The following is a 19,004-nucleotide window of genomic DNA, read 5'->3' as shown; positions in this document are numbered from 1 at the left end:
AGCCACAAACGCACAAACCTGATAACCCGCTGTGGTACGACACCTATGTGTTCATGGTAAATCCCCAGGAAGACACAACCACCCAAATCTCTTGGGGAAGCCAATGAAAAGTACTGGAGCTCAGAGGGCCAAAGGCTGAGTTTCAAAGGGGAAATCCCATCTGAAGGCAGATGAAACCTGGGGGTTTCCCATGCTGGGACTCTGCAGCAGGCATGGGGGTTCCCGTGCCAAACCCTGTCATCCAGCCCCTGACACCCTCTGCACAGACGCTTCTTCATAGTGAGGTGAAGAGTACTTAATGCCTAAAGAAGGACACCATAAGTTACTGCAGGACATGGTGATGGTTTCAGAATGGATTTAGGACAAATATAATTTAATTAAGATTTGTTTGGACTGAGCCAGGATAATTTAAAGTAAGTTTCTAGCTTAGGACTAGTGAGACCTTGTTTTAATTCTGCTGTACCACCAGCTACCCGTAAGCCCTGGGCAAGGGTTCAGCATCAGTGTGTCCTTTCCTTATACATAAGATGAGGGTGACTGAACTTCACTCAGAGGTACGTGAGGAGAAAACTGCATTTAAGGTTGGGAGATGTCCAGAATCAGTGATAATATCTTGTCTAGCATCTTGAAGTGGAAGTAACATGTTAATTATCTCAGTTTTGGCCTTAGGCAGATTTCTTTAGTGCCTGTAGAGAGAAGTTTGTGTTCTTCCAAACCTAATAGTGTTGGTGATGTCCTCATGCAAGGAATCAAATTCAGGTGAGTTGAAGCTCCTTGAGCCACTCTGATTTTGGCCCAAGCTGTTTAATAATTAAACCGGTCAGGTTAAACAGTTTTCATATTTTGGGAATCTCCATAGTTTACAAGAATTCTGACAACAGCATGAATACAGGAAAAAAGCCCAAACCAAACAATTTTAGCTGTTCTCATCTTTGCTTACCATAAAATCTTGCGCTTCATGAAGTTGGTCTTTGAAATGGAACCTCAGCCCACAATTTGCATTTCTTCATGTCTTCAGACATTGATATGAATGACTTCAGAAAAGTGTGCTGGCGCTCACTTGGCACATTTTATTTAATTCAGTATAATATGGTCGTTTATAATGCATGAGAAAATCACAGGATATAAAGACAGTGAAATGTTAAAACTCTGCTAACATGAGAGCAGTTATATGCCATGCTCTTATAAAGTATCAGAAAACATGTTTGAGTATTTCACTATGATTACAAATAACTTCATGCTGTATTCTTTTAAAAGATTATTAAAAGTATTTAAATGTTTGACAGATTTAATACAATATTTCTGAAACATTCAGAGTTTCAGCAGAGAGAAAAAAAAGGAGATGTCACAGTGTGACATTTCTTTGGATGTTCACCTTTTCAGCTGCTTTAAGAGGCTTGTGATTTTTGAGAAAATGGTAACCTTCTGTAATCTGAGTGGGAGGTACTTTTAAGGATTTAAACATCTATTTGATGCCAGCATCAACAGAGGTCTCTGGGACATGTAGATAAGAGTTTTCCAGAGAAATTGCTCAACAACAAATGTATTCAGGCACACAGTGAAGAGAAAGGTTGAATATTAACAGAGATAGAGTGATTGCTCAGAAGGATTGTTCCTATTGCTGTCAAGCTGGGAAATGAGGGTTGCTGCCTATATATATAGGAACAGAAAGGAGCTCTCCCTGTCAGAGCTGCTGCTGGGAGAAGGTCACTGAGCTGCCCAAGCAAGCCAGCACCATGAAACTGCTTCTGCTGTTCCTGCTTTGTGTTTCCTCCATTAAATCCCAGGCCTCTGCTGACTATGATGAGGAGATTGTAATACTGATAATAATAATAATTATTATTATGAATAATAATAATAGTAAATTATTAATATAATTTAATTGCATGCATGGCTTACTCAGCTTACGTGAGTTAGATAAGTTAGAAGCTATGGGAAAAAAATAATCCAGTGCCTGTTCTTTTTCCGCTTGAAGTGTTTATTTATTTATTTGTGTATATGTAACAATAGTTATTTTCTGAGTTTGGATATGTTTTCTTCCTATTTCTTTTATTTTTCTATAGGGAATGATGAATGCCTGATGGTAAGATTCGTTATTTACCTGAATTTATTTAAGGATATTGATTTAGCAATGTTGACACATGATGTTAGAGACAATTAATATCAGGTGCAAAGGAGTAGAAATGTGTAATTAATCATGTCCTGTCTCAAAGACAGTAAAAAATTTTCTACAGATTCAGCAGACATTGAAAAAAAATTAACTGCCAATTCATATAGCTTTAGATTGGAAATGGAGAGGTAACAATTGTTAAAGAAAAAGGCAAGTGATGAGGATCAATCTGCAATAACAGTTTAACCTATATTTAGGTTTTTTTAAGTAGAATATTTTAATGGGGAATACAATTTAAGATCTCACTACATTTTTTATAATTTGAAAATCCCTGCAAAAATTAAATAGGGTAATCAGAAACAAGATTATTTTCTGTTATACAATCTAAGCATTTGTGTCTGTACATTGCCTACTGATAACACTACTATGCTAAATCATTTTCAGCAATTTTGTGATTTGTATGCTGCCTACTTTTGAAACTGCTTGAAGCCTCTGATCCTGGATACTTACAAGTGTTTGTTATTTGTGGCTAAGTCTGAGTGGGATTTGAGATGGTCAAAGATTTTGATTCAGTATTTCAAACAACTATTAATTAAAATGGTTTAATTTCAACAAGTGCTTAGGGACCAGCCCTGTTTTCCTTGCTCAGCCTCTCAGACTTTCCCATTTCTGGCAGAGATGGTGAACATATGCATCAGAGAGAGCTCTAAAAACCTACCCTGAGAGATGTTATTGAATGCTTTTCCTAATTCAGTCAGTTAGTAGCTGGCATGTGGCCTGAGACCTGATGATATATTTGAGTGGCCTGATTTTCTGAGACCTTACGAATTTTCCTGTAGCCCAATGAAAAACTGGGACATGGATAACGTGATGTTGAGTGTTCTTAGCCCCAAGAATCTCTAACTACTTTTTTTTTGTATCCTACTACTTCAAGTTTCATGGTGCTTAGTGGCTCTGAACTATATAAACTTTATTCCTTGTTCAGAATAAGTTATTGAAATATTATTTTGCTTTGGTTTGAAGGAGTTTTAGTTTGCCTTTATCTAGGTGGTGGGAGTGTGACTAGTCTTACAAGGGAGGGCATAGTGATGACTTTTACATAATGTTACTATAATATTTCCATTATTGCTTTTTTCATTCTGTTCCATGGTTTTCTTTGCTATTTGAAATACTAAAGAGTGCTGAACAGATGCCTCCACACTGTGCATCACATTTTACAATAGCATTCCCAGATTCAGAGTTTCCTCTCCCCCTGCCTTTGCAGGACGACAGCCCTCAGCTTGGAATTCGAGGCCACCGACCCGTGGACAGAAGGCGGGATCCAGCTCCAACGCTCCGACCTGTGGCACTTCCCATCAGTGGGGCTGGGTACCAGCCCCGACCCTCAAAGCGGGTGAAGCCAGGGGAGAAGAAAGAACATATCATCTACCCTGATGCTGGTGGCTGCAAGCATCCTCTAGAGGAGCTGGTAGGTGTCTGCCTGTTGAGGCAGCTGGTAACAGACTGTCCTTTTCTTCTAGTGCAACCAACACGGAGTTTTCTTGGCCAAATAAGGGACAGTCATTCACTTAAAGCAGCCCAACTTTGCTTCATTTTGCTTGAGTTTGGTAGGACTGCATTCAGAAGAGTAATGCCACAGAGTCCATGGGCTTAGTCACAGAATCAGACAGACTACAGCGAAGATGGGGAGATGAGATTTGAACTGTAAATGAGGAAAGGAAGTATCTGCGGGTTAGCCTGCACTTTCCATGTGGCTTTGCATATGTAGGTATTAAGAAGGACAGAAAAAAGCTCTGCAGAAATGCTGGCTTGAATTTCAGATAATCTCAAGGAACCCTAGGAACCAAAAAACCACAACCTCCCACGTCTGTCTTAAAATTTGTTTCAAACCATAATTATATTCTACCCTCAGTCACTGCCCCAGCTCTTACAGAAGAACATGCAAGCATGCTGAGGTCTAGCACACTCCTCACTGCCTTGCAGTAGTCCGTCACTGTCCCTGCTGTGCCATCTACCAGAAAATGCAAGCTGTAACGGTGCTGAGAGGCCTCTTATCCTCTGAGAGCAAATTTGAGTGTGGAGGTTTCCAACAAATGAAGTCTGTTAAAGCTTAATGAATACAGGGTTGTGGTGGAGTCACAAGGCTGCCTGGGTATTTTGGTTCTCACGGGACTTCAGAATTTCCCACCTCTTTAAAACACTGCTGTCCTTGATGGTGCAGCGCTTCTTGCAGAAGCAATGGTGCTCATCTCCATGAGATGATAGTTTTTTTGTGAATTGTATGTCCATTTCACAAGAGATACATATAACAAGGTGTAGAGAACATGGTTGATTCTCTGAGGTTAGTGAAAGAGGAAAGGGGTAGATATAAACATGCACAGGCACCAGGTAGCTCCTGACAGGCTTTAATCGTAGTTCAGGTGGCTTAACACCGTGAACATTTAACAATGCAGAAAGGTGAAAAGCAGATAGTGGACCAAAAAATTGTGAAGAGAGAAGGCTTTTCCCAAAAGCTTCAATGAAAGAGTCCTCCGGGGGGACTCAGGGCTCCTTCCTGACATTCAGACTGCAGCTTATTTGTAGAAGTTGAATGCCTTGGGTCCTTATCTAGATGCTTAAATATCTATCTAAATATTAAATACTACTAACTATTCAGTGTGTTCAAAGGTATGGTCATTCACTGATGGGATTAGAACCTTCTTATCTTGACTTTTATTCACAGCCCATTTTTTTCTTTTAAGGGAGTGCTGTGTCCAACTGGATGTGAGCTGCAAACTACACTGGTAAAACAGGAAAAAAACATGAAATCAGTTGTTCGTGATCTAAAGGACAAAGTGAGCAGACTGTCTGAAACCTCTACAACTTTCTATGACTACATGATTGATCTAGATGATAAATTGGTAAAGAGGCAAAACCAAAGAAAAGGTATGCTATTTCTATGAATTCCTATAGTATTTACTGGTGTAAACGATATTGCAGTTCTCTTGGCATTGCTACTGTTATTTGTTAACGGGAACTCTTAAAAAAAATTAAAAATACAGTGGACTATCTAGCAAAGTAGGGTTCCATGACCATGTCCTTTTAAATCTTAAAAAAAAAATCCTTTGACAAAGGCAAAGGAAAGGGTCTCATAGTAAGGCAAGATTCATATGAGGCCTCTACATGTAAGGATCGTGTGTTCCCCCCTTACCTGCTTTCCTATATCCATCCAATCCCTTTATGCCCAGCTCCTGGCTTGGCACCACAGCTCCCTGGAAGGAAGCTAATTATAGTTCTTTGGCAGAATACACCACCACTGGTAAGAAATAGCAAAGAAATAACAATACACATGTACCACTTTACTGAGAATCTCTGCATAGTTTTTGCACACTATGGAAAAGTAAGCAAAAGAAATGCCTATCCTTCCTTCTCGCTTTTGAGAGAAGTGTCTTCTCAAATTGTGCTTACAGATTGCTCTTCGTTGTTTCATAACTGGAAAACATGTTGAAAACTAATCTGCTTTTCATCTCTCTGCTTTTCTAGACAATGATGATGTATTTTCTCAGTACAACACAGAAGTGGAATTACATTATAATTATATAAAGGATAATATGGACAATAACATCCCATCTAGCCTCAGGGTCCTTCGTGCGGTTGTGGATTCTTTACACAAAAAAATACAAAAATTAGAAAACGCCATTGCAACCCAGACGGACTACTGCCGTTCCCCATGTGTTGTTTCCTGTAATATTCCAGTGGTTTCAGGCAAAGGTACTTATTCAACTATAATGACATCTCTTCTCTCATTTATATCATTGTGCAAAATGATAGATGTGTCATTCAATTGGCTTGAATGTGCCTCTGAAGCCTGTGTCATTGATTAAGGTAGCAGAAAAGATGGAAAGGGAACTTAAGTAAAAAAAATCTTTTATAGATGCCTATACTGGTCAGGCCAAAGATCCTTTTACCCAATATCAGTCTTCATTAGTGGCCAGTAGCATTTTAAAGAAATGTGTTTCAGGGTCTTTGTAAGGTAGAGGTGATAAATTTGTGACTATCATAGTTGTACCCTTGATTTTTTTCAGTGAAGAAAGGTTCTTCTTTCACAAGCTTGTCTAGTTCAAGAAGTCATTGGAAAGTATACAGTGTTCCATGACGCAGTTTAAACTTTTAGAAATTCCTGTTCGGAAAAGTAGATCAATGCAGGTGCACTGTTCTTCCTTCCCTGATTCCTTCACATGATGTATCACAGAAATCAAAATGAAAGTAAAATTATGTCTATATTTAAAATTGTTCCCTTATAATCAGCAAACCAAGGGATAAGAAGATAGGTGAAGAAGTTCACAGCTCTTTCAGTAACAGAGTCTCCGGTTTGTTCTTGCAGAATGTGAGGATATTTTCAGAAAGGGAGGTGAGGTATCTGAAATGTACCTCATCCAGACAGATCCTTTTGTCAAACCATACAGAGTATACTGTGACATGCAAACAGACAATGGAGGTTAGTGTGAAATAACTGTGTTGTTAAAATATTAATATGGATGCTACAAAAAAATCGTATTAGTAATTTGCATTTTATAGAAACTAATATGGAGTTATAACTTTTGTAATTACTTGAGAATCAAGTCTGATTGATGGGTTCAGAGAAGTCTTGTTGATCATCGTCAGATGCACAGTAGGATATTTCTATAATGAAACTAGAAATAAATTGCTGGAATAGGATTGGTAAATAAAAATATATCTTAGTATGACTAGAATGGACAATGTATGGGTGGACAGACAAGGATGGCCTGGCTCATTTCTTACCCTGCTAGACAAAAGACCGGGGCAGTCCTTCAAGTTCCACTTTTTCCACCTTTCCTTAGTAGCAAGGTGCTACTTAAGTGTAAAAATGGCAAAGCTGAGCTCGTAAGCAGTGAAAACTCAGACATGCTGCAAGGAAGCCATATGCTTTGCTTGTCTTCAGATGAAGATAAAAAGGCTGAATCTTAATGTTTAATGCTTCTTTTTTAATGGCAACTTAATCTAAATACTTTTGCTCCTGCAGGCTGGACTTTGATTCAGAACCGCCAGGATGGCAGTGTTAATTTTGGAAGAGTATGGGATCATTATAAAAAAGGATTTGGAAATGTTGCAAAGAGTGGAGGGAAGAACTACTGTGATACACCAGGTAAAACACTGAGCATGAAATACAAAGAGGTCTTCTTACTGAAATTGTTTTCTCAAATTTTTTGAAGCTCTTTGATTTTTTAAAATTAACTAATCCACTTCATCAGACCTATAGGCAAAAAGTTGCCTTGAAGTATATTGTGAAGTCTGTTTCACAGAGCTCTCACTTGTTGCTTCGCAGGTGAATATTGGCTTGGAAATGACAAGATCAGCCAGCTTACCAAAATAGGGCCCACTGAAGTTCTAATTGAAATGGAGGACTGGAATGGTGATAAAGTATCAGCTCGTTATGGAGGTTTCACCGTACAGAATGAAGGAAACAAATATCAACTTTCAGTTAGTAACTACAAAGGCAATGCAGGCAACGCGCTAATGGAAGGAGCTTTGCAGGTGCACGGAGAAAACAGGACAATGACAATTCACAATGGCATGTTCTTCAGTACTTATGACAGAGACAATGATGGATGGTACGTACTTGCATTAGATATATAAGATAAAAATATAGCTTAAAACAGAGCTGAATATAGAATATTCCTTTAATTTGCTGGTAGTTTTCACAGCATTTTGTAGTATCTTAAAATATCTTTCATCACTGCAAGTTACCAGCCAAATGTCCATGCAGTTTTGGTGTAGCCAAGGGCAGGTAAAATTATATATTTGGTTAGTGCTGCTCCACAACCAAGTAAGAAGCAAGCATGCTGAATTTTATTGATTCCATGGATGACATTACCATAGACAAATAAGCAAATTTGAGACTGATGGTGGCAGTGCCAAGGACACTGTCTTGCTTAAGTAAGAATATTGGTACTTACTCCAGTAACACATAATGGGACCTGAGGATAGAAATAGGTAGCGTGTCCTATTTAAAAAACAAATATAAATCTGCCTACTCAGAAGACAGGAGCTCAACTGTAAAGTACATAATTTAGCACTGTATCTCTAAACTCTGTGCTACTTCTTTATCTTAATACCTGATTATGTATTAATGAATAAAAGAATTGTTTAGATTGGGGAAGACATACATTTCTCATTGTTTTATATCTTTAAATCGCATTGATATTGGAATTATCATTATGAACTGCAAGTAATCGTATTGTAATCAATCAGTAAACTAAAATGACATTCCCAAAGAGATACAGCTGAAATTTGACTTGGTTTTCTCAGTTGCTTCACCTTCCAAGTGCACTGTGTAGCACATAGTTGTGATGAGCAATCTTTTACAGAAAGTTCAGAGAGGATTTTAGATGTTTATTATTTTGAAAATTTCAGTACAGGGGCAGGTGTATGTAATGTACTCTGTGGATCTGTTTGCTTACAGTTCATCTGTCACTCTCGACACTTTTTTCCCTCTCATCAGGATAACTGCAGATCCAAGAAAACAGTGCTCCAAAGAAGATGGTGGTGGATGGTGGTACAACCGCTGCCACTCAGCGAACCCCAACGGCAGATACTATTGGGGAGGAACCTACAGCTGGGATATGGCAAAACATGGTACAGATGATGGTGTTGTATGGATGAACTGGAAAGGGTCATGGTATTCAATGAAGAAGATGAGCATGAAAATCAGGCCATACTTTCCACAGTAACCATTATCAAAATGTACAAAATCAGGGATTTTCTTTTAATATTCCTACGTAGGTGTCTTTTTAGCCATGGTATTCAGGCTTGTCTTTGCATGTGAGAACCAAATATGTATGTATGAGCATATTGTGACCTGAAAAGCTAGGTCAACTGTAAATCAAAATCTGACCGATGAAAATAACTCACAAGTGTGTTTTGTTCCATTTTTCATTTGTTCACAAGACAGAAGTAACTATTATAGAATAACGCTGATTAAAAAAAACTCCAAACCCCACTTGTTTCACTCTTTTACAGAGGATTTCTATACCACATTTGAAGACAGAGAGGATTTTTAAAAATGTTTTCTAAAAATTAAATAAAGCCTTAAAACTAAAGTTTTCTTCACATGATTCCTAAGTATTTATCCATTATCTGGGGAGAAGCAAAACACATTCCACTAAATAAGGGACAGTCACTTTCTTTTATATTATAAAGATGATGGTAACTACCTTGGTAAGAAGTTGAGAAGGAATAAAGTGAAAAGATAGTATCTAACAAATGGGTAGGTCATCAGTCACTTAGTTAAAATCCTGTATGCTGGATAAAATCTACCCTTTCCTGGGACCTAGCTCACATACTGTGCCTCTTAATATCCCTCCCACCATTGCACATCCTTTTATCATAGAATAAAATACTGTATTAGGAGACCTGTCTGGTACGTCTTTCACACGATCACTATCATGGGACTAGAGCAATGAGTGACTCAAATCATAGGGTAGGTGGAGGTTGGGTATTTCATCAAAGCCAGTAGTCTAGACTCCCTCTGTAGCCAGGAGCAGACGTTGCCCCAAAGAGAGGACTTCCCAACCCTGGTAGGCAGGATCAAACATCTCTCAGAGGGGACTGCCTTTCTCCACAAAAGAAGGGACTCAGATCACTAGCAGTAGATGGATTCCATCTGAACCTTTTCATGTTGATTTAATCTGTGGAGTCCAGGAGGACAACGAGGAGACACCATGGTAGCATCTCACTCATGAGCGCAAATATTCAGCATCCCCATAGGTAGGCTTCCATTGAGGCTAGGGAATAAAAAACCACAAAGCATAAAGCAGAAGCCCCTTTTCCAAAAGCACAGACACTTCACCGCACATGGCTATAAAGATGTCTCTGCTCTTCAGCAAACTCTCCAAAAAGGTTAGATAGTGGCTGTGTTTGAGAAGCACTGAAAAAAGGCTAAAAGTGAGCTGGTTTGCTATTATTTGATGATCTTGTTAAGTGGTATGAAACATGCTGGCCAGTGAGATCGGAGGCAAGGAAGTTTGCTCACACTTGTTTCTCAGTAGAAGCACAGAAATATTAAAAAGACTGAATACTTGTGTAGTTGCACATAAGGTATAAAGGTAAATACAGCATGTTCTTGTGCAATTGTGTAACCAATATAACTGGTTTTCCACGCAGCCAGCTTTTTGCTAAAAAAAACCCTTACCACACACTGTCAGCAAGCTGCTGATTTAAACCCCTCATCTATAGAAGAATCCTTGCTTGACACGTGCCAAGAAACATTCTAAACCAAGGAAATATGTACTATAGCCATCCAGGTGCTCCTCATCTAACTTATGCTGGTTACAGTCATAAACTTTTATTGGTCACTAGAAAATAATAACCTGTTTGGGGAGTTGTATTTTGATGAGTTATCATGAACTGTCTTATTTTGAAGCTACAATATGCATGACAAAGTAGAATTCATCAATGGGACAGAAGGTCTACCTCCGTATTTGTAAAATAAAAGCTTAGGAGATCCTTAAAAGTCAGTCCTAAAATGCATGCATCATTTATCAAAGTGTACTCTGTGTTAGGAGTGTGGCAAAAGTGAAAACCCAAACTACCCATGGCTCTGCCTGAGAACTGACTCCCACCACTGTTGTGCTCCCCTCGAAATGGAAATAAGAGGAGACAGCCCAGAAGTGTGACCGTCGAACTCAATCAGACTTTCACGGTTCGTGTTACTGGAGGCAGTTCATGGTGAATGTACTTCTAAATTCTTTTACTTCTTTAACACTCCTAACAAAGTGTTAACTGATTCAGATTATAAATATTTTTATCTCCAGTCAAGGTGTGAGCTGCCAAAGACATAGACAAAGACGTAGTCAAAGACATACACAAAGTTTATATAAAAAGGGGATTTAAATCAATGTTTTCTTGAAAAGGTTTGTTGGTTATAAATAAGATGAAAGAACTGTTTTGTTGTTAATTAATCAGCGTTTATTTTTTAAGCCACAGATGTGCCCAGTTGCCTTCAAATTCCCAGAGTAAAGGTACACCTTGCACATATATGTATAAAAAAATCTTTTCAACTTGTAGTCATAACGTATATATTAAAAGCCTGTCTTTCTACAGGGTTTCTATGGGCTTGATTTTCATTCTAACAATTTTGAGTGAATAGTCAGAGGCTCTAAATGGCAGCCAGACTACACCATTTTCGATCTCATAAGGGATGTTGTACCTGGGGTCATAGTGGCCCCCCAGGTAATAAATGCCATTGAGGTTGGCCGCCTGGCAACTGTTGTACCACCAGCCGCCCCCATACATCTCTGCACAGCTCTCCTCCCAGCGGTCCTGGTCCCGGTCAAAGGTGCTGAACCGCATCTGGGCATGGGATGTGTATTCGGTGCCCTCTTCCATCCAGCCAGCCATCAGCGCGTCACCAGCAGTCCCCTCGTAGGAGGACACGGCAAGGGCATACCCTTCTGCTTCAGACCCTACCTGTATGATATATTCTGCATACACAGCATTTCCATCCCAGTCCTCTAACTCTACGCGAAGGAGAGTGTCGTTCTGAGTCAGCAAGTGTATGTTTTCATTGCCCAGCCAGAACTCTCCTCGCCCTCTGCCATCCACGCTGCCGAAACCTCTCTTGTAGTCTTGCCAGGTCCGGTTAAAATTCACTGATCCATCCATTCTCTGTTGGATCAATAGCCATCCTCCCAAAGTGGTCTCTTGGTCGCAATAAACTGATAAAACCTTATTGGATCCCGCTGGCTTGATTTTGAAAATGCCACTTTTGGTACCAAAAGTGTGTTTCTGGCGGATATCATCACAGTCTAAAAAAAAAAGTTGATCTGGTTTGACAGGAGTTATCAGCAAAATTTAATAAAAGGTTCAGAGGAATCCAAGTACCAATAGCTCTGAGGAAAATTGTTAAACATGTCTTGGTCTACACTAGGTATAGTGACAGGCAACATTAAAAAGAATTCAGCAAAGAAAACTTCACATACTTCTTAAATGATGAATTGTCTATTTAATAACCAAGTATTAATGAAATATTTTCCTTTTTGTTTCCAATTGGCAACAGACACAGTGCTTGCATTTTATCATCACACTGTTGTACTGCAGTATTTAAAACTAATGTGCCAGTTTGGTTATGGATGGAGTTTGGCTCCACTACCTCAATAACTACTTCCGTGATGCCTGTGTACCTTTCCCAGTGTTGGCTCTCCTTCGCTTCACTCCTGATGGTCTGAAGCTGCGTGCCTGAAAGTCTGGGGTATCCTCTGCACTTTGGTCATGTTGCACCCCACCTAGCTGCTCAGATACTTCACGCGTCTTTAGTGATTTCGTTTCGAAAGTGGAGCCACCCTTGTTGAAACTAGAAGAACTGCTGGTCACTACAGTCTTGGAGTGACTTGCACTGCCAGATGGGAATCCAGATGGCTGAAGTCCTCCAAAGTCATCTTCTTCCTCCTCTCCTAAGTCTCCAAATTTGCCTGTCCCTGAATGACTGGATACTCCAATACCTAAGTGGCTACTGCCTGTGCCAGTTACACGGCTGCTAGTTGAAATGCTGCTAGATCCACCAAACTGCCTACTAGCAGTGGATGGAGAGTCAGGGGTAAAAAATGACTCTAGCTCAGGGAATAACCTCTCTAGCTTGTGGAAGCCTTCTGTCCCACCAACGTGGTACATACTCCCTTCCCCTCCAACATTTCCTGCTCCTTGTAAATAGGAGCAGTCTGAGCCACCAGAAGAAACCATTTTTTCAGCTACTTCTTCTCTAGGGCCATCAGGACCAGTGATAAATTTTGTGGTGGTAGTTTTGGTGCATCTATGAACAGTTGAGGAGGTTTTGTCTCCCAGACTAAGGGTTTCTCTCCCATGAATAGGTGTAATTAATTTGCTGGTGTGTGAAGGTCCATCCCCCCTCGATTCTGCCACGTGATACATGCTGTCGCCTCGGGAGGGGTTTGTGTCTGTTTCTGCTCTTTCTAATACTGCTTGCATCTGCCTGATGTTATTAATTATGTTCAGAGCTTGCATTTCTGGGAGAAGCTTTTGCTTAAAATGCTCAGGAACATTCAAGTCCTTAAGTGGCCTCATTTTCAGTGTGCTCAAGGTGGTTGTTTGAAGCTCTGGGTGCAAGTTGATGGAGTTGGCTTGAGTAAGCTGCTTCTGGATGTTGTCATAGCTTTCTTTGTCCACCTGGTAATCAAAACTTCTACCACAGCTTCCTTTGCAAGCTCGTATCTTAATATCAATGTCCACCTACATAAACAGAGAGAAATAATTTGGTTAGGGAGCTTTCCTAACTTTCTCAAGCAAGTGTATCCTTTAACTGGACTGGGGAAAGGTGGGAGCTGCCCTGGTACCTCCCACCTACAGCTGAGCTTTTCCAAAGCTCAGTTTTGAAATCGTCCCTGGGTTTATTTCCACTGTAAATACAATAGGTGCAATAGCACAGTGCACGAGCTCCATGGAGAAGTACGTTGTAGTACATTCACAATCTCTGCTCCCTTTATTCTTTGAGGCATAGGTATGTCTTCCTGGGTTTGGAGGGAGTGCTGCAGAGCTGGGCATGCTCCCTGGGGACCGGGGCAGAAACAGATCCTCCAAGGAGAGGGGAAGGCACTGGACTTGTCCCAGAGCCTGTAGTGGCCCTGGCATCCTGATATTACCACGGCTTTTGCAAAGGATCCAAAAGCCAGATCTCTAATCCAGGGATCAAAATGGACTTTTGAGCAAAACCGCTGTTTCTGTCAGTACTTTTCTACGCATTACTGTCAGAATTGGCTGCAACCTGGGAATACAGGCTCTAATGCCAGCACTGGCTGTGGGCAGCGGTGGCAGTACTGGGGAAGGACAGGGCACATCCCTCTCATCCTAGCTGCTCAGCAACTGCTTACAGAAGGAGAAACACCTCATACAAAGCCTGTTATCAGCAGATACAACATCCTTGCTGCCTGTCTGAGAGAAGAAGCGGCAGATGGGACCAGGAGTCCTCCTGAGCTCATGCTGGTTCCCACAGCAGGAAAAGAAAACCAAGCTGCACAGAAAGAAACTCATTTGGGGATTTGCCTCAGCAAGTCATATCCTGTGAGAGTTGCATCACGTTTTCTTCCAGAGGGAGCACTGCTCACCACATACAGTATAATGGATAGACCCTCCTTCCATAGCTAAGCCCTGGAAAGAGTGGAAATTACATAGCAGTTACATACCTCCAAGCGCTTCATCTCCACCACCTGTTCCTGGATGCTGCTCTGCAGAGCTTTAATTCTGTTTAGTTGAGTGACAACTCTCTGCTTTAAAGTCACAATTCTCTGCCTCAGTTCTCCTGACACATGATTGTAAGTCTCATCAACATCTGAAACAGAAATACCTCACAGTTAATTATGCACATGTGATATTCTTTCCTAAAAATGTAGTGTATTTTAAAATATGTAATTGAAACGTAGTTAAGAACATATTTCTCATAGAACTGAGTAGGTAAAAATTACATTAGTTTTTACTAGTTAGCAGATAAAAGTCTTGTTTATTCTGGCTCTTGATAATAAGGTTCAGTGCAGCATAATTTTCACTACACATTGCTTATGCACAAAACCCAAAAAAAATAAGTTCATCAGTGGATAATGAAACTGGGTGTGAGATACTCACGCTGAGCACTGTCCAGGTCTGGTTTTATGACATTTATGGTTTCCACAATTATCCGATTGGATTTTTTATAGTTGTTTTGATTCTCTAGGAGGAGCTTCTTGATTTTGTCTATTCTGTGACTATAATCCTGGTCTGTTTCATCAATCAGTCCTTGCATTCTGCAGCCTGATGGACATTTTGTACCCTAAAATTGGAAGAGGGAAATAATTGTGTTAAAATCTTCACAAATAAACTTTTTTTTTTTTTTTTTAGTATAACATTTGCACTTTTGGCCAACACTGAAAACATATGAAAAAAAAATTAGGGCTAGATTTTGCCAGTTCTCTTCAGATGTCCTGTCCCGTTCATCCAATGACTTTGCCAAGGACTTGTGTGACTTACAGCAAGCCACCTGGGGGCTGATCCTTTACCTCCTACACCTCTGGCACTGGTGTGATGGAATCAGTGAAGCTCATCCTCAGAAACCTGCCATAAGTGGGGGGTGAGGAACAAGTAAACCCTTAATTTTCCCTCTCCTCTATTCCTCAGGGGTGAAATAAGACATATCTATATATTTCCCAAAGGGCTGCTGTAAGGACAATTCTGTTGTCCAGTTTGAGCAAGGATGTTAGAGGCCAACTTGTTTAAGTAAAATATTCCTCAGAAAAGCTTAATGTTCTTACAGACTAAAGCTCTTTGCCAATATTTCATCAAATAAATGTAGCATAGAGATGGGCTGAGATGCAAGAGGCAAAAGAAAGACAAATGAACAGCTTATACTCAAAAACATCCAGTCAATCATTATGAAATATTAGCTAGTGAAGTGTGAGTTATTTCTAGATATTTCTTTTCTTTGTCACGTATCACTCTTTCCAGTGCCTTTCTCTTACCAACTCCAAAAGTGGCAATATCAAAATTCTGAAAAGAAATCCTCCTTATGTTTTTCTAGGAATAGCCATCTTGTATTTAATCTTTCTTTTCCAGGCTTACTTTCTGTTCTGATTTGGCACCCCTGCAAATTTCTCTTCTCTTGCTTTCTTTTTTCTTTTCTTTTCTTTTCTTTTCTTTTCTTTTCTTTTCTTTTCTTTTCTTTTCTTTTCTTTTCTTTTCTTTTCTTTTCTTTTCTTTTCTTTTCTTTTCTTTTCTTTTCTTTTCTTTTCTTTTCTTTTCTTTTCTTTTCTTTTCTTTTCTTTTCTTTTCTTTTCTTTTCTCTTTTCTTTTCTTTTCTTTTCTTTTCTCTTTTCTTTTCTTTTCTTTTCTTTTCTTTTCTTTTCTTTTCTTTTCTTTTCTTTTCTTTTCTTTTCTTTTCTTTTCTTTTCTTTTCTTTTCTTTTCTTTTCTTTTCTTTTCTTTTCTTTTCTTTTCTTTTCTTTTTCTTTTTCTTTTCCTTTTCCTTTTTCTTTTCCTTTTCTTTCCTTTTCCTTTTTCTTTTCCTTTTTCTTTTTCTTTTCTTTTTCTTTTCCTTTTCCTTTTTCTTTTCTTTTTCTTTTCCTTTTCTTTCCTTTTCCTTTTTCTTTTCCTTTTTCTTTTTCTTTTCTTTTTCTTTTCCTTTTCCTTTTTCTTTTCCTTTTTCTTTTTCTTTTCTTTTTCTTTTCCTTTTCCTTTTTCTTTTCCTTTTTCTTTTTCTTTTCTTTTTCTTTTCCTTTTCCTTTTTCTTTTTCTTTTTCTTTTTCTTTTCCTTTTTCTTTTTTTTTCCTTTTCTTTTTCTTTTTCTTTTTCTTTCTCTTTTTCTTTTTCTTTTCTTTTTCTTTTCCTTTTCCTTTTTCTTTTTCTTTTTCTTTTCCTTTTTCTTTTTTTTTCCTTTTCTTTTTCTTTTTCTTTTTCTTTTTTTTTCCTTTTCTTTTTCTTTTTCTTTCTCTTTTTCTTTTTTTTTCCTTTTCTTTTTCTTTTTCTTTTTCTTTCTCTTTTTCTTTTTCTTTTTCTTTCCTTTTCTTTTTCTTTTTCTTTTTCTTTCTCTTTTTCTTTTTCTTTTTCTTTTTCTTTTTCTTTTTCTTTTTCTTTTTCTTTTTCTTTTTCTTTTTCTTTTTCTTTTTCTTTTTCTTTTTCTTTTTCTTTTTCTTTTTCTTTTTCTTTTTCTTTTTCTTTTTCTTTTTCTTTTTCTTTTTCTTTTTCTTTTTCTTTTTCTTTTTCTTTTTCTTTTTCTTTTTCTTTTTTTCTTTTCTTTCCCACAGGAGATCTCTCCAGGCTGCCCTAACAGGAAGCATTACCCGACCTCCCTCAGACCTAAAGCCCAACTGTGTGCTGGCTGCATGGCAGCCATCATAGTGGTCCAGCTGAGGTCCGTGAGTGCCCTACTGATGGGCTCTGCTTTCACCCCCAAAGCTCATTGCTCACCCAGTCATCGTCCGCACAGATGGGCCAGTTCTTCTCATACTGGCAGGTGGACTGGGACCTGTGCTCCACAGGCCTGGGACCACGCACTCCTCCACCCTCCTGTTCAAAAGAACTCTGCCCATCTTGTGCCTGCCAGGAGAAAAAGGGGCAAAAGCAAAACTGAGATTAACTAAACAGCTGCCAAGAGAATAGAAGCATAAGCTGACATCCTCATACACTCAGTGGCATAGCTGACATGTAGCAATGACAGCCATCTGGAAAGCATCACACTGAACAGTGCAAGGATTTATTCCTGACATTTCTTGTAAGATATGATTTTGTTTGTTTTGTCAGAATAAAGCTTCTAATCTCTTAAAATTAATGCTGTTATGTAGGGAGCTGGTGATGCTCAGGATATATTGTGATAAAATCATTCCACGGAAATCTTGTGTTCTGTGTGTAAATATAAAATTAACTTGAAGTTAGATTGAAACTGGTTAAGTTAAAGCAAATACTTAAAACATCCTATCTTCTATTTTCATTTGCTGCAATTTTTCAAAATTTCTACTTTCATTCTACCACCTTCAGTCTATGACACAAAACTGGCTTAAAGATATATATGAAAAGAGTTGCTAACTGTCAGCTTGTAGCACTGTTTTGCCTGGCATAAAGAGCAAGAAAGCTAATAACATCATAATAAAAATAATCATGTCAGTGATGGACAGATTCCACTGTGCTAATGGAAAGAAGAGAAATAAATATATTAAGATTTTCTTCAAACCTGAAAAGAAAAAGTGCATATATACAAGCTTATTCTAAGCCAAAACACTGTAAGGATCCCTACTATGTTATTGCTTAGTAAAAGACGAGAAATTAATTCTTTTTCATAAAAGAAAGCCCTGTTTTAGGGCTTGAGATGTAGTTAGGTTTGACTGGATTCCTCTGCACACCTTATGTTATTTTCAAGCAGCATAATTAATGCTTTAAAGTATTAATTATTATTATGATGATTAATTCAGAGGGAGAAAGTTTTCCTAATTCTAGCCTCCAGAACCAGAACCTCAGCCTTGGGAAACTGGAAAGTCATTATTAAAATCAGCAGATTCATGTTGATTTGATTCATCCTGAGGTTCTGGCCAAAGTGCCTCTTAAAAATAACAAATACAAATTTTACTTTTAGATGGTCTATGCCCTTTCAGCATTGACAGCTCAAATATGACTGTTTCTCTTTTGTCTCATCTGCTTCCTATAATTTCTGTCATTTGTTAAAACATGCACATTCTTCAAAAAGCAGTCACAAAGAGAAATGTGAAGAATCTAACATAAGATTATGGCCTGAGACATCAATGAGAAACCAGCAAGTTTGTATTAGCATAGCTGAAAATTAAGTCTGTCTCTTTCCTTAGCTAAAAATTGATTCTTACGTAGCTGTAGTTTAACCTAGTGTTGCTGCCACAGGAATCCTTGTTTTTTTAATGTGTATTTTTAATAAAGGCATTGTGTGTTCTTTGTAGGTGGAAAACCCTGCTGAAGTACCATCCAAAGGAGGAAGAATTCGCCCTAATAAACATGAAAATTCCTGACTGGCTGGAGCCACTAGCATCCAGTCACTTAGGTTTAAAACTCACAGCATCACCTATGAATCTATGAATTCGTGTTAAAGTATACGCTTTGCTGCTCCTGAAGTCAGGCAGATTCAGTAAAACTGAATTAAGCAAAACTGGAGAGCTGGATACTTAAGAACTACTGATGAAAGTCCAGCAGTGAAGTGGTTACAGCAACCTTGTGCATATGTGTGTGCATTGAATTTTACGAGCTGGGTAACAGCCGAAATATATCTATATCTAATGAATGAATATTAAATAAATGCTCACTCTTCAAAACAGAAAGATATGAAAAGAATCAAGTAAGTAAACTCATACCCGGGCTAAGTTGAGGCAGAGCAACACGCAGAGGATCCTCATTGATATCAT

General features: G+C 38.7%; 2 protein-coding genes across 2 annotated transcripts; one reads left to right on the top strand and one right to left on the bottom strand.

Annotated features, from left to right (window-relative positions):
* Positions 1–1,736: 1,736 nt before the first annotated feature.
* On the top strand, positions 1,737–8,857 carry FGB (fibrinogen beta chain). The gene is made up of 8 exons (XM_009951660.2): positions 1,737–1,814; positions 3,375–3,578; positions 4,852–5,035; positions 5,633–5,860; positions 6,474–6,587; positions 7,134–7,256; positions 7,437–7,722; positions 8,613–8,857. Exons 1-8 carry the CDS (start codon positions 1,737–1,739, stop codon positions 8,839–8,841), a joined length of 1,446 nt encoding a protein of 481 aa, XP_009949962.1. The 3' UTR covers positions 8,842–8,857.
* A 2,349-nt stretch (positions 8,858–11,206) lies between these two features.
* FGA (fibrinogen alpha chain) lies at positions 11,207–19,004 on the bottom strand. Its single transcript, XM_086464502.1, has 6 exons — positions 18,954–19,004; positions 17,053–17,181; positions 14,741–14,924; positions 14,305–14,450; positions 12,292–13,354; positions 11,207–11,916 (listed from the first exon to the last, which is right to left on the bottom strand). The coding sequence occupies exons 1-6, from the start codon at positions 19,002–19,004 to the stop codon at positions 11,207–11,209; spliced, it is 2,283 nt and encodes a 760-aa protein (XP_086320628.1).

This window comes from Leptosomus discolor, chromosome 4, assembly GCF_034619465.1.
Source record: "Leptosomus discolor isolate bLepDis1 chromosome 4, bLepDis1.hap2, whole genome shotgun sequence".
Taxonomy (NCBI): Eukaryota; Metazoa; Chordata; class Aves; order Leptosomiformes; family Leptosomidae; genus Leptosomus; species Leptosomus discolor.
This window is presented reverse-complemented; position numbering and strand designations above follow the sequence as displayed.

Bases quoted from the DNA above. Each gene is read 5' to 3' on its own strand.
- FGA (XM_086464502.1), bottom strand. From the start codon at position 19,004: ATGATATCAATGAGGATCCTCTGCGTGTTGCTCTGCCTCAACTTAGCC. The intron at 14,925-17,052 runs GTGAGCAATGAG...TTCCAATTTTAG, and splicing joins TCTGTGCGGACGATGACTGG to GGTACAAAATGTCCATCAGG. The intron at 13,355-14,304 runs GTATGTAACTGC...CTGTTTATGTAG, and splicing joins TGGAGATGAAGCGCTTGGAG to GTGGACATTGATATTAAGAT.
- FGB (XM_009951660.2), top strand. From the start codon at position 1,737: ATGAAACTGCTTCTGCTGTTCCTGCTTTGTGTTTCCTCCATTAAATCC. The intron at 6,588-7,133 runs GTTAGTGTGAAA...TTGCTCCTGCAG, and splicing joins CATGCAAACAGACAATGGAG to GCTGGACTTTGATTCAGAAC. The intron at 7,723-8,612 runs GTACGTACTTGC...CCCTCTCATCAG, and splicing joins GACAGAGACAATGATGGATG to GATAACTGCAGATCCAAGAA.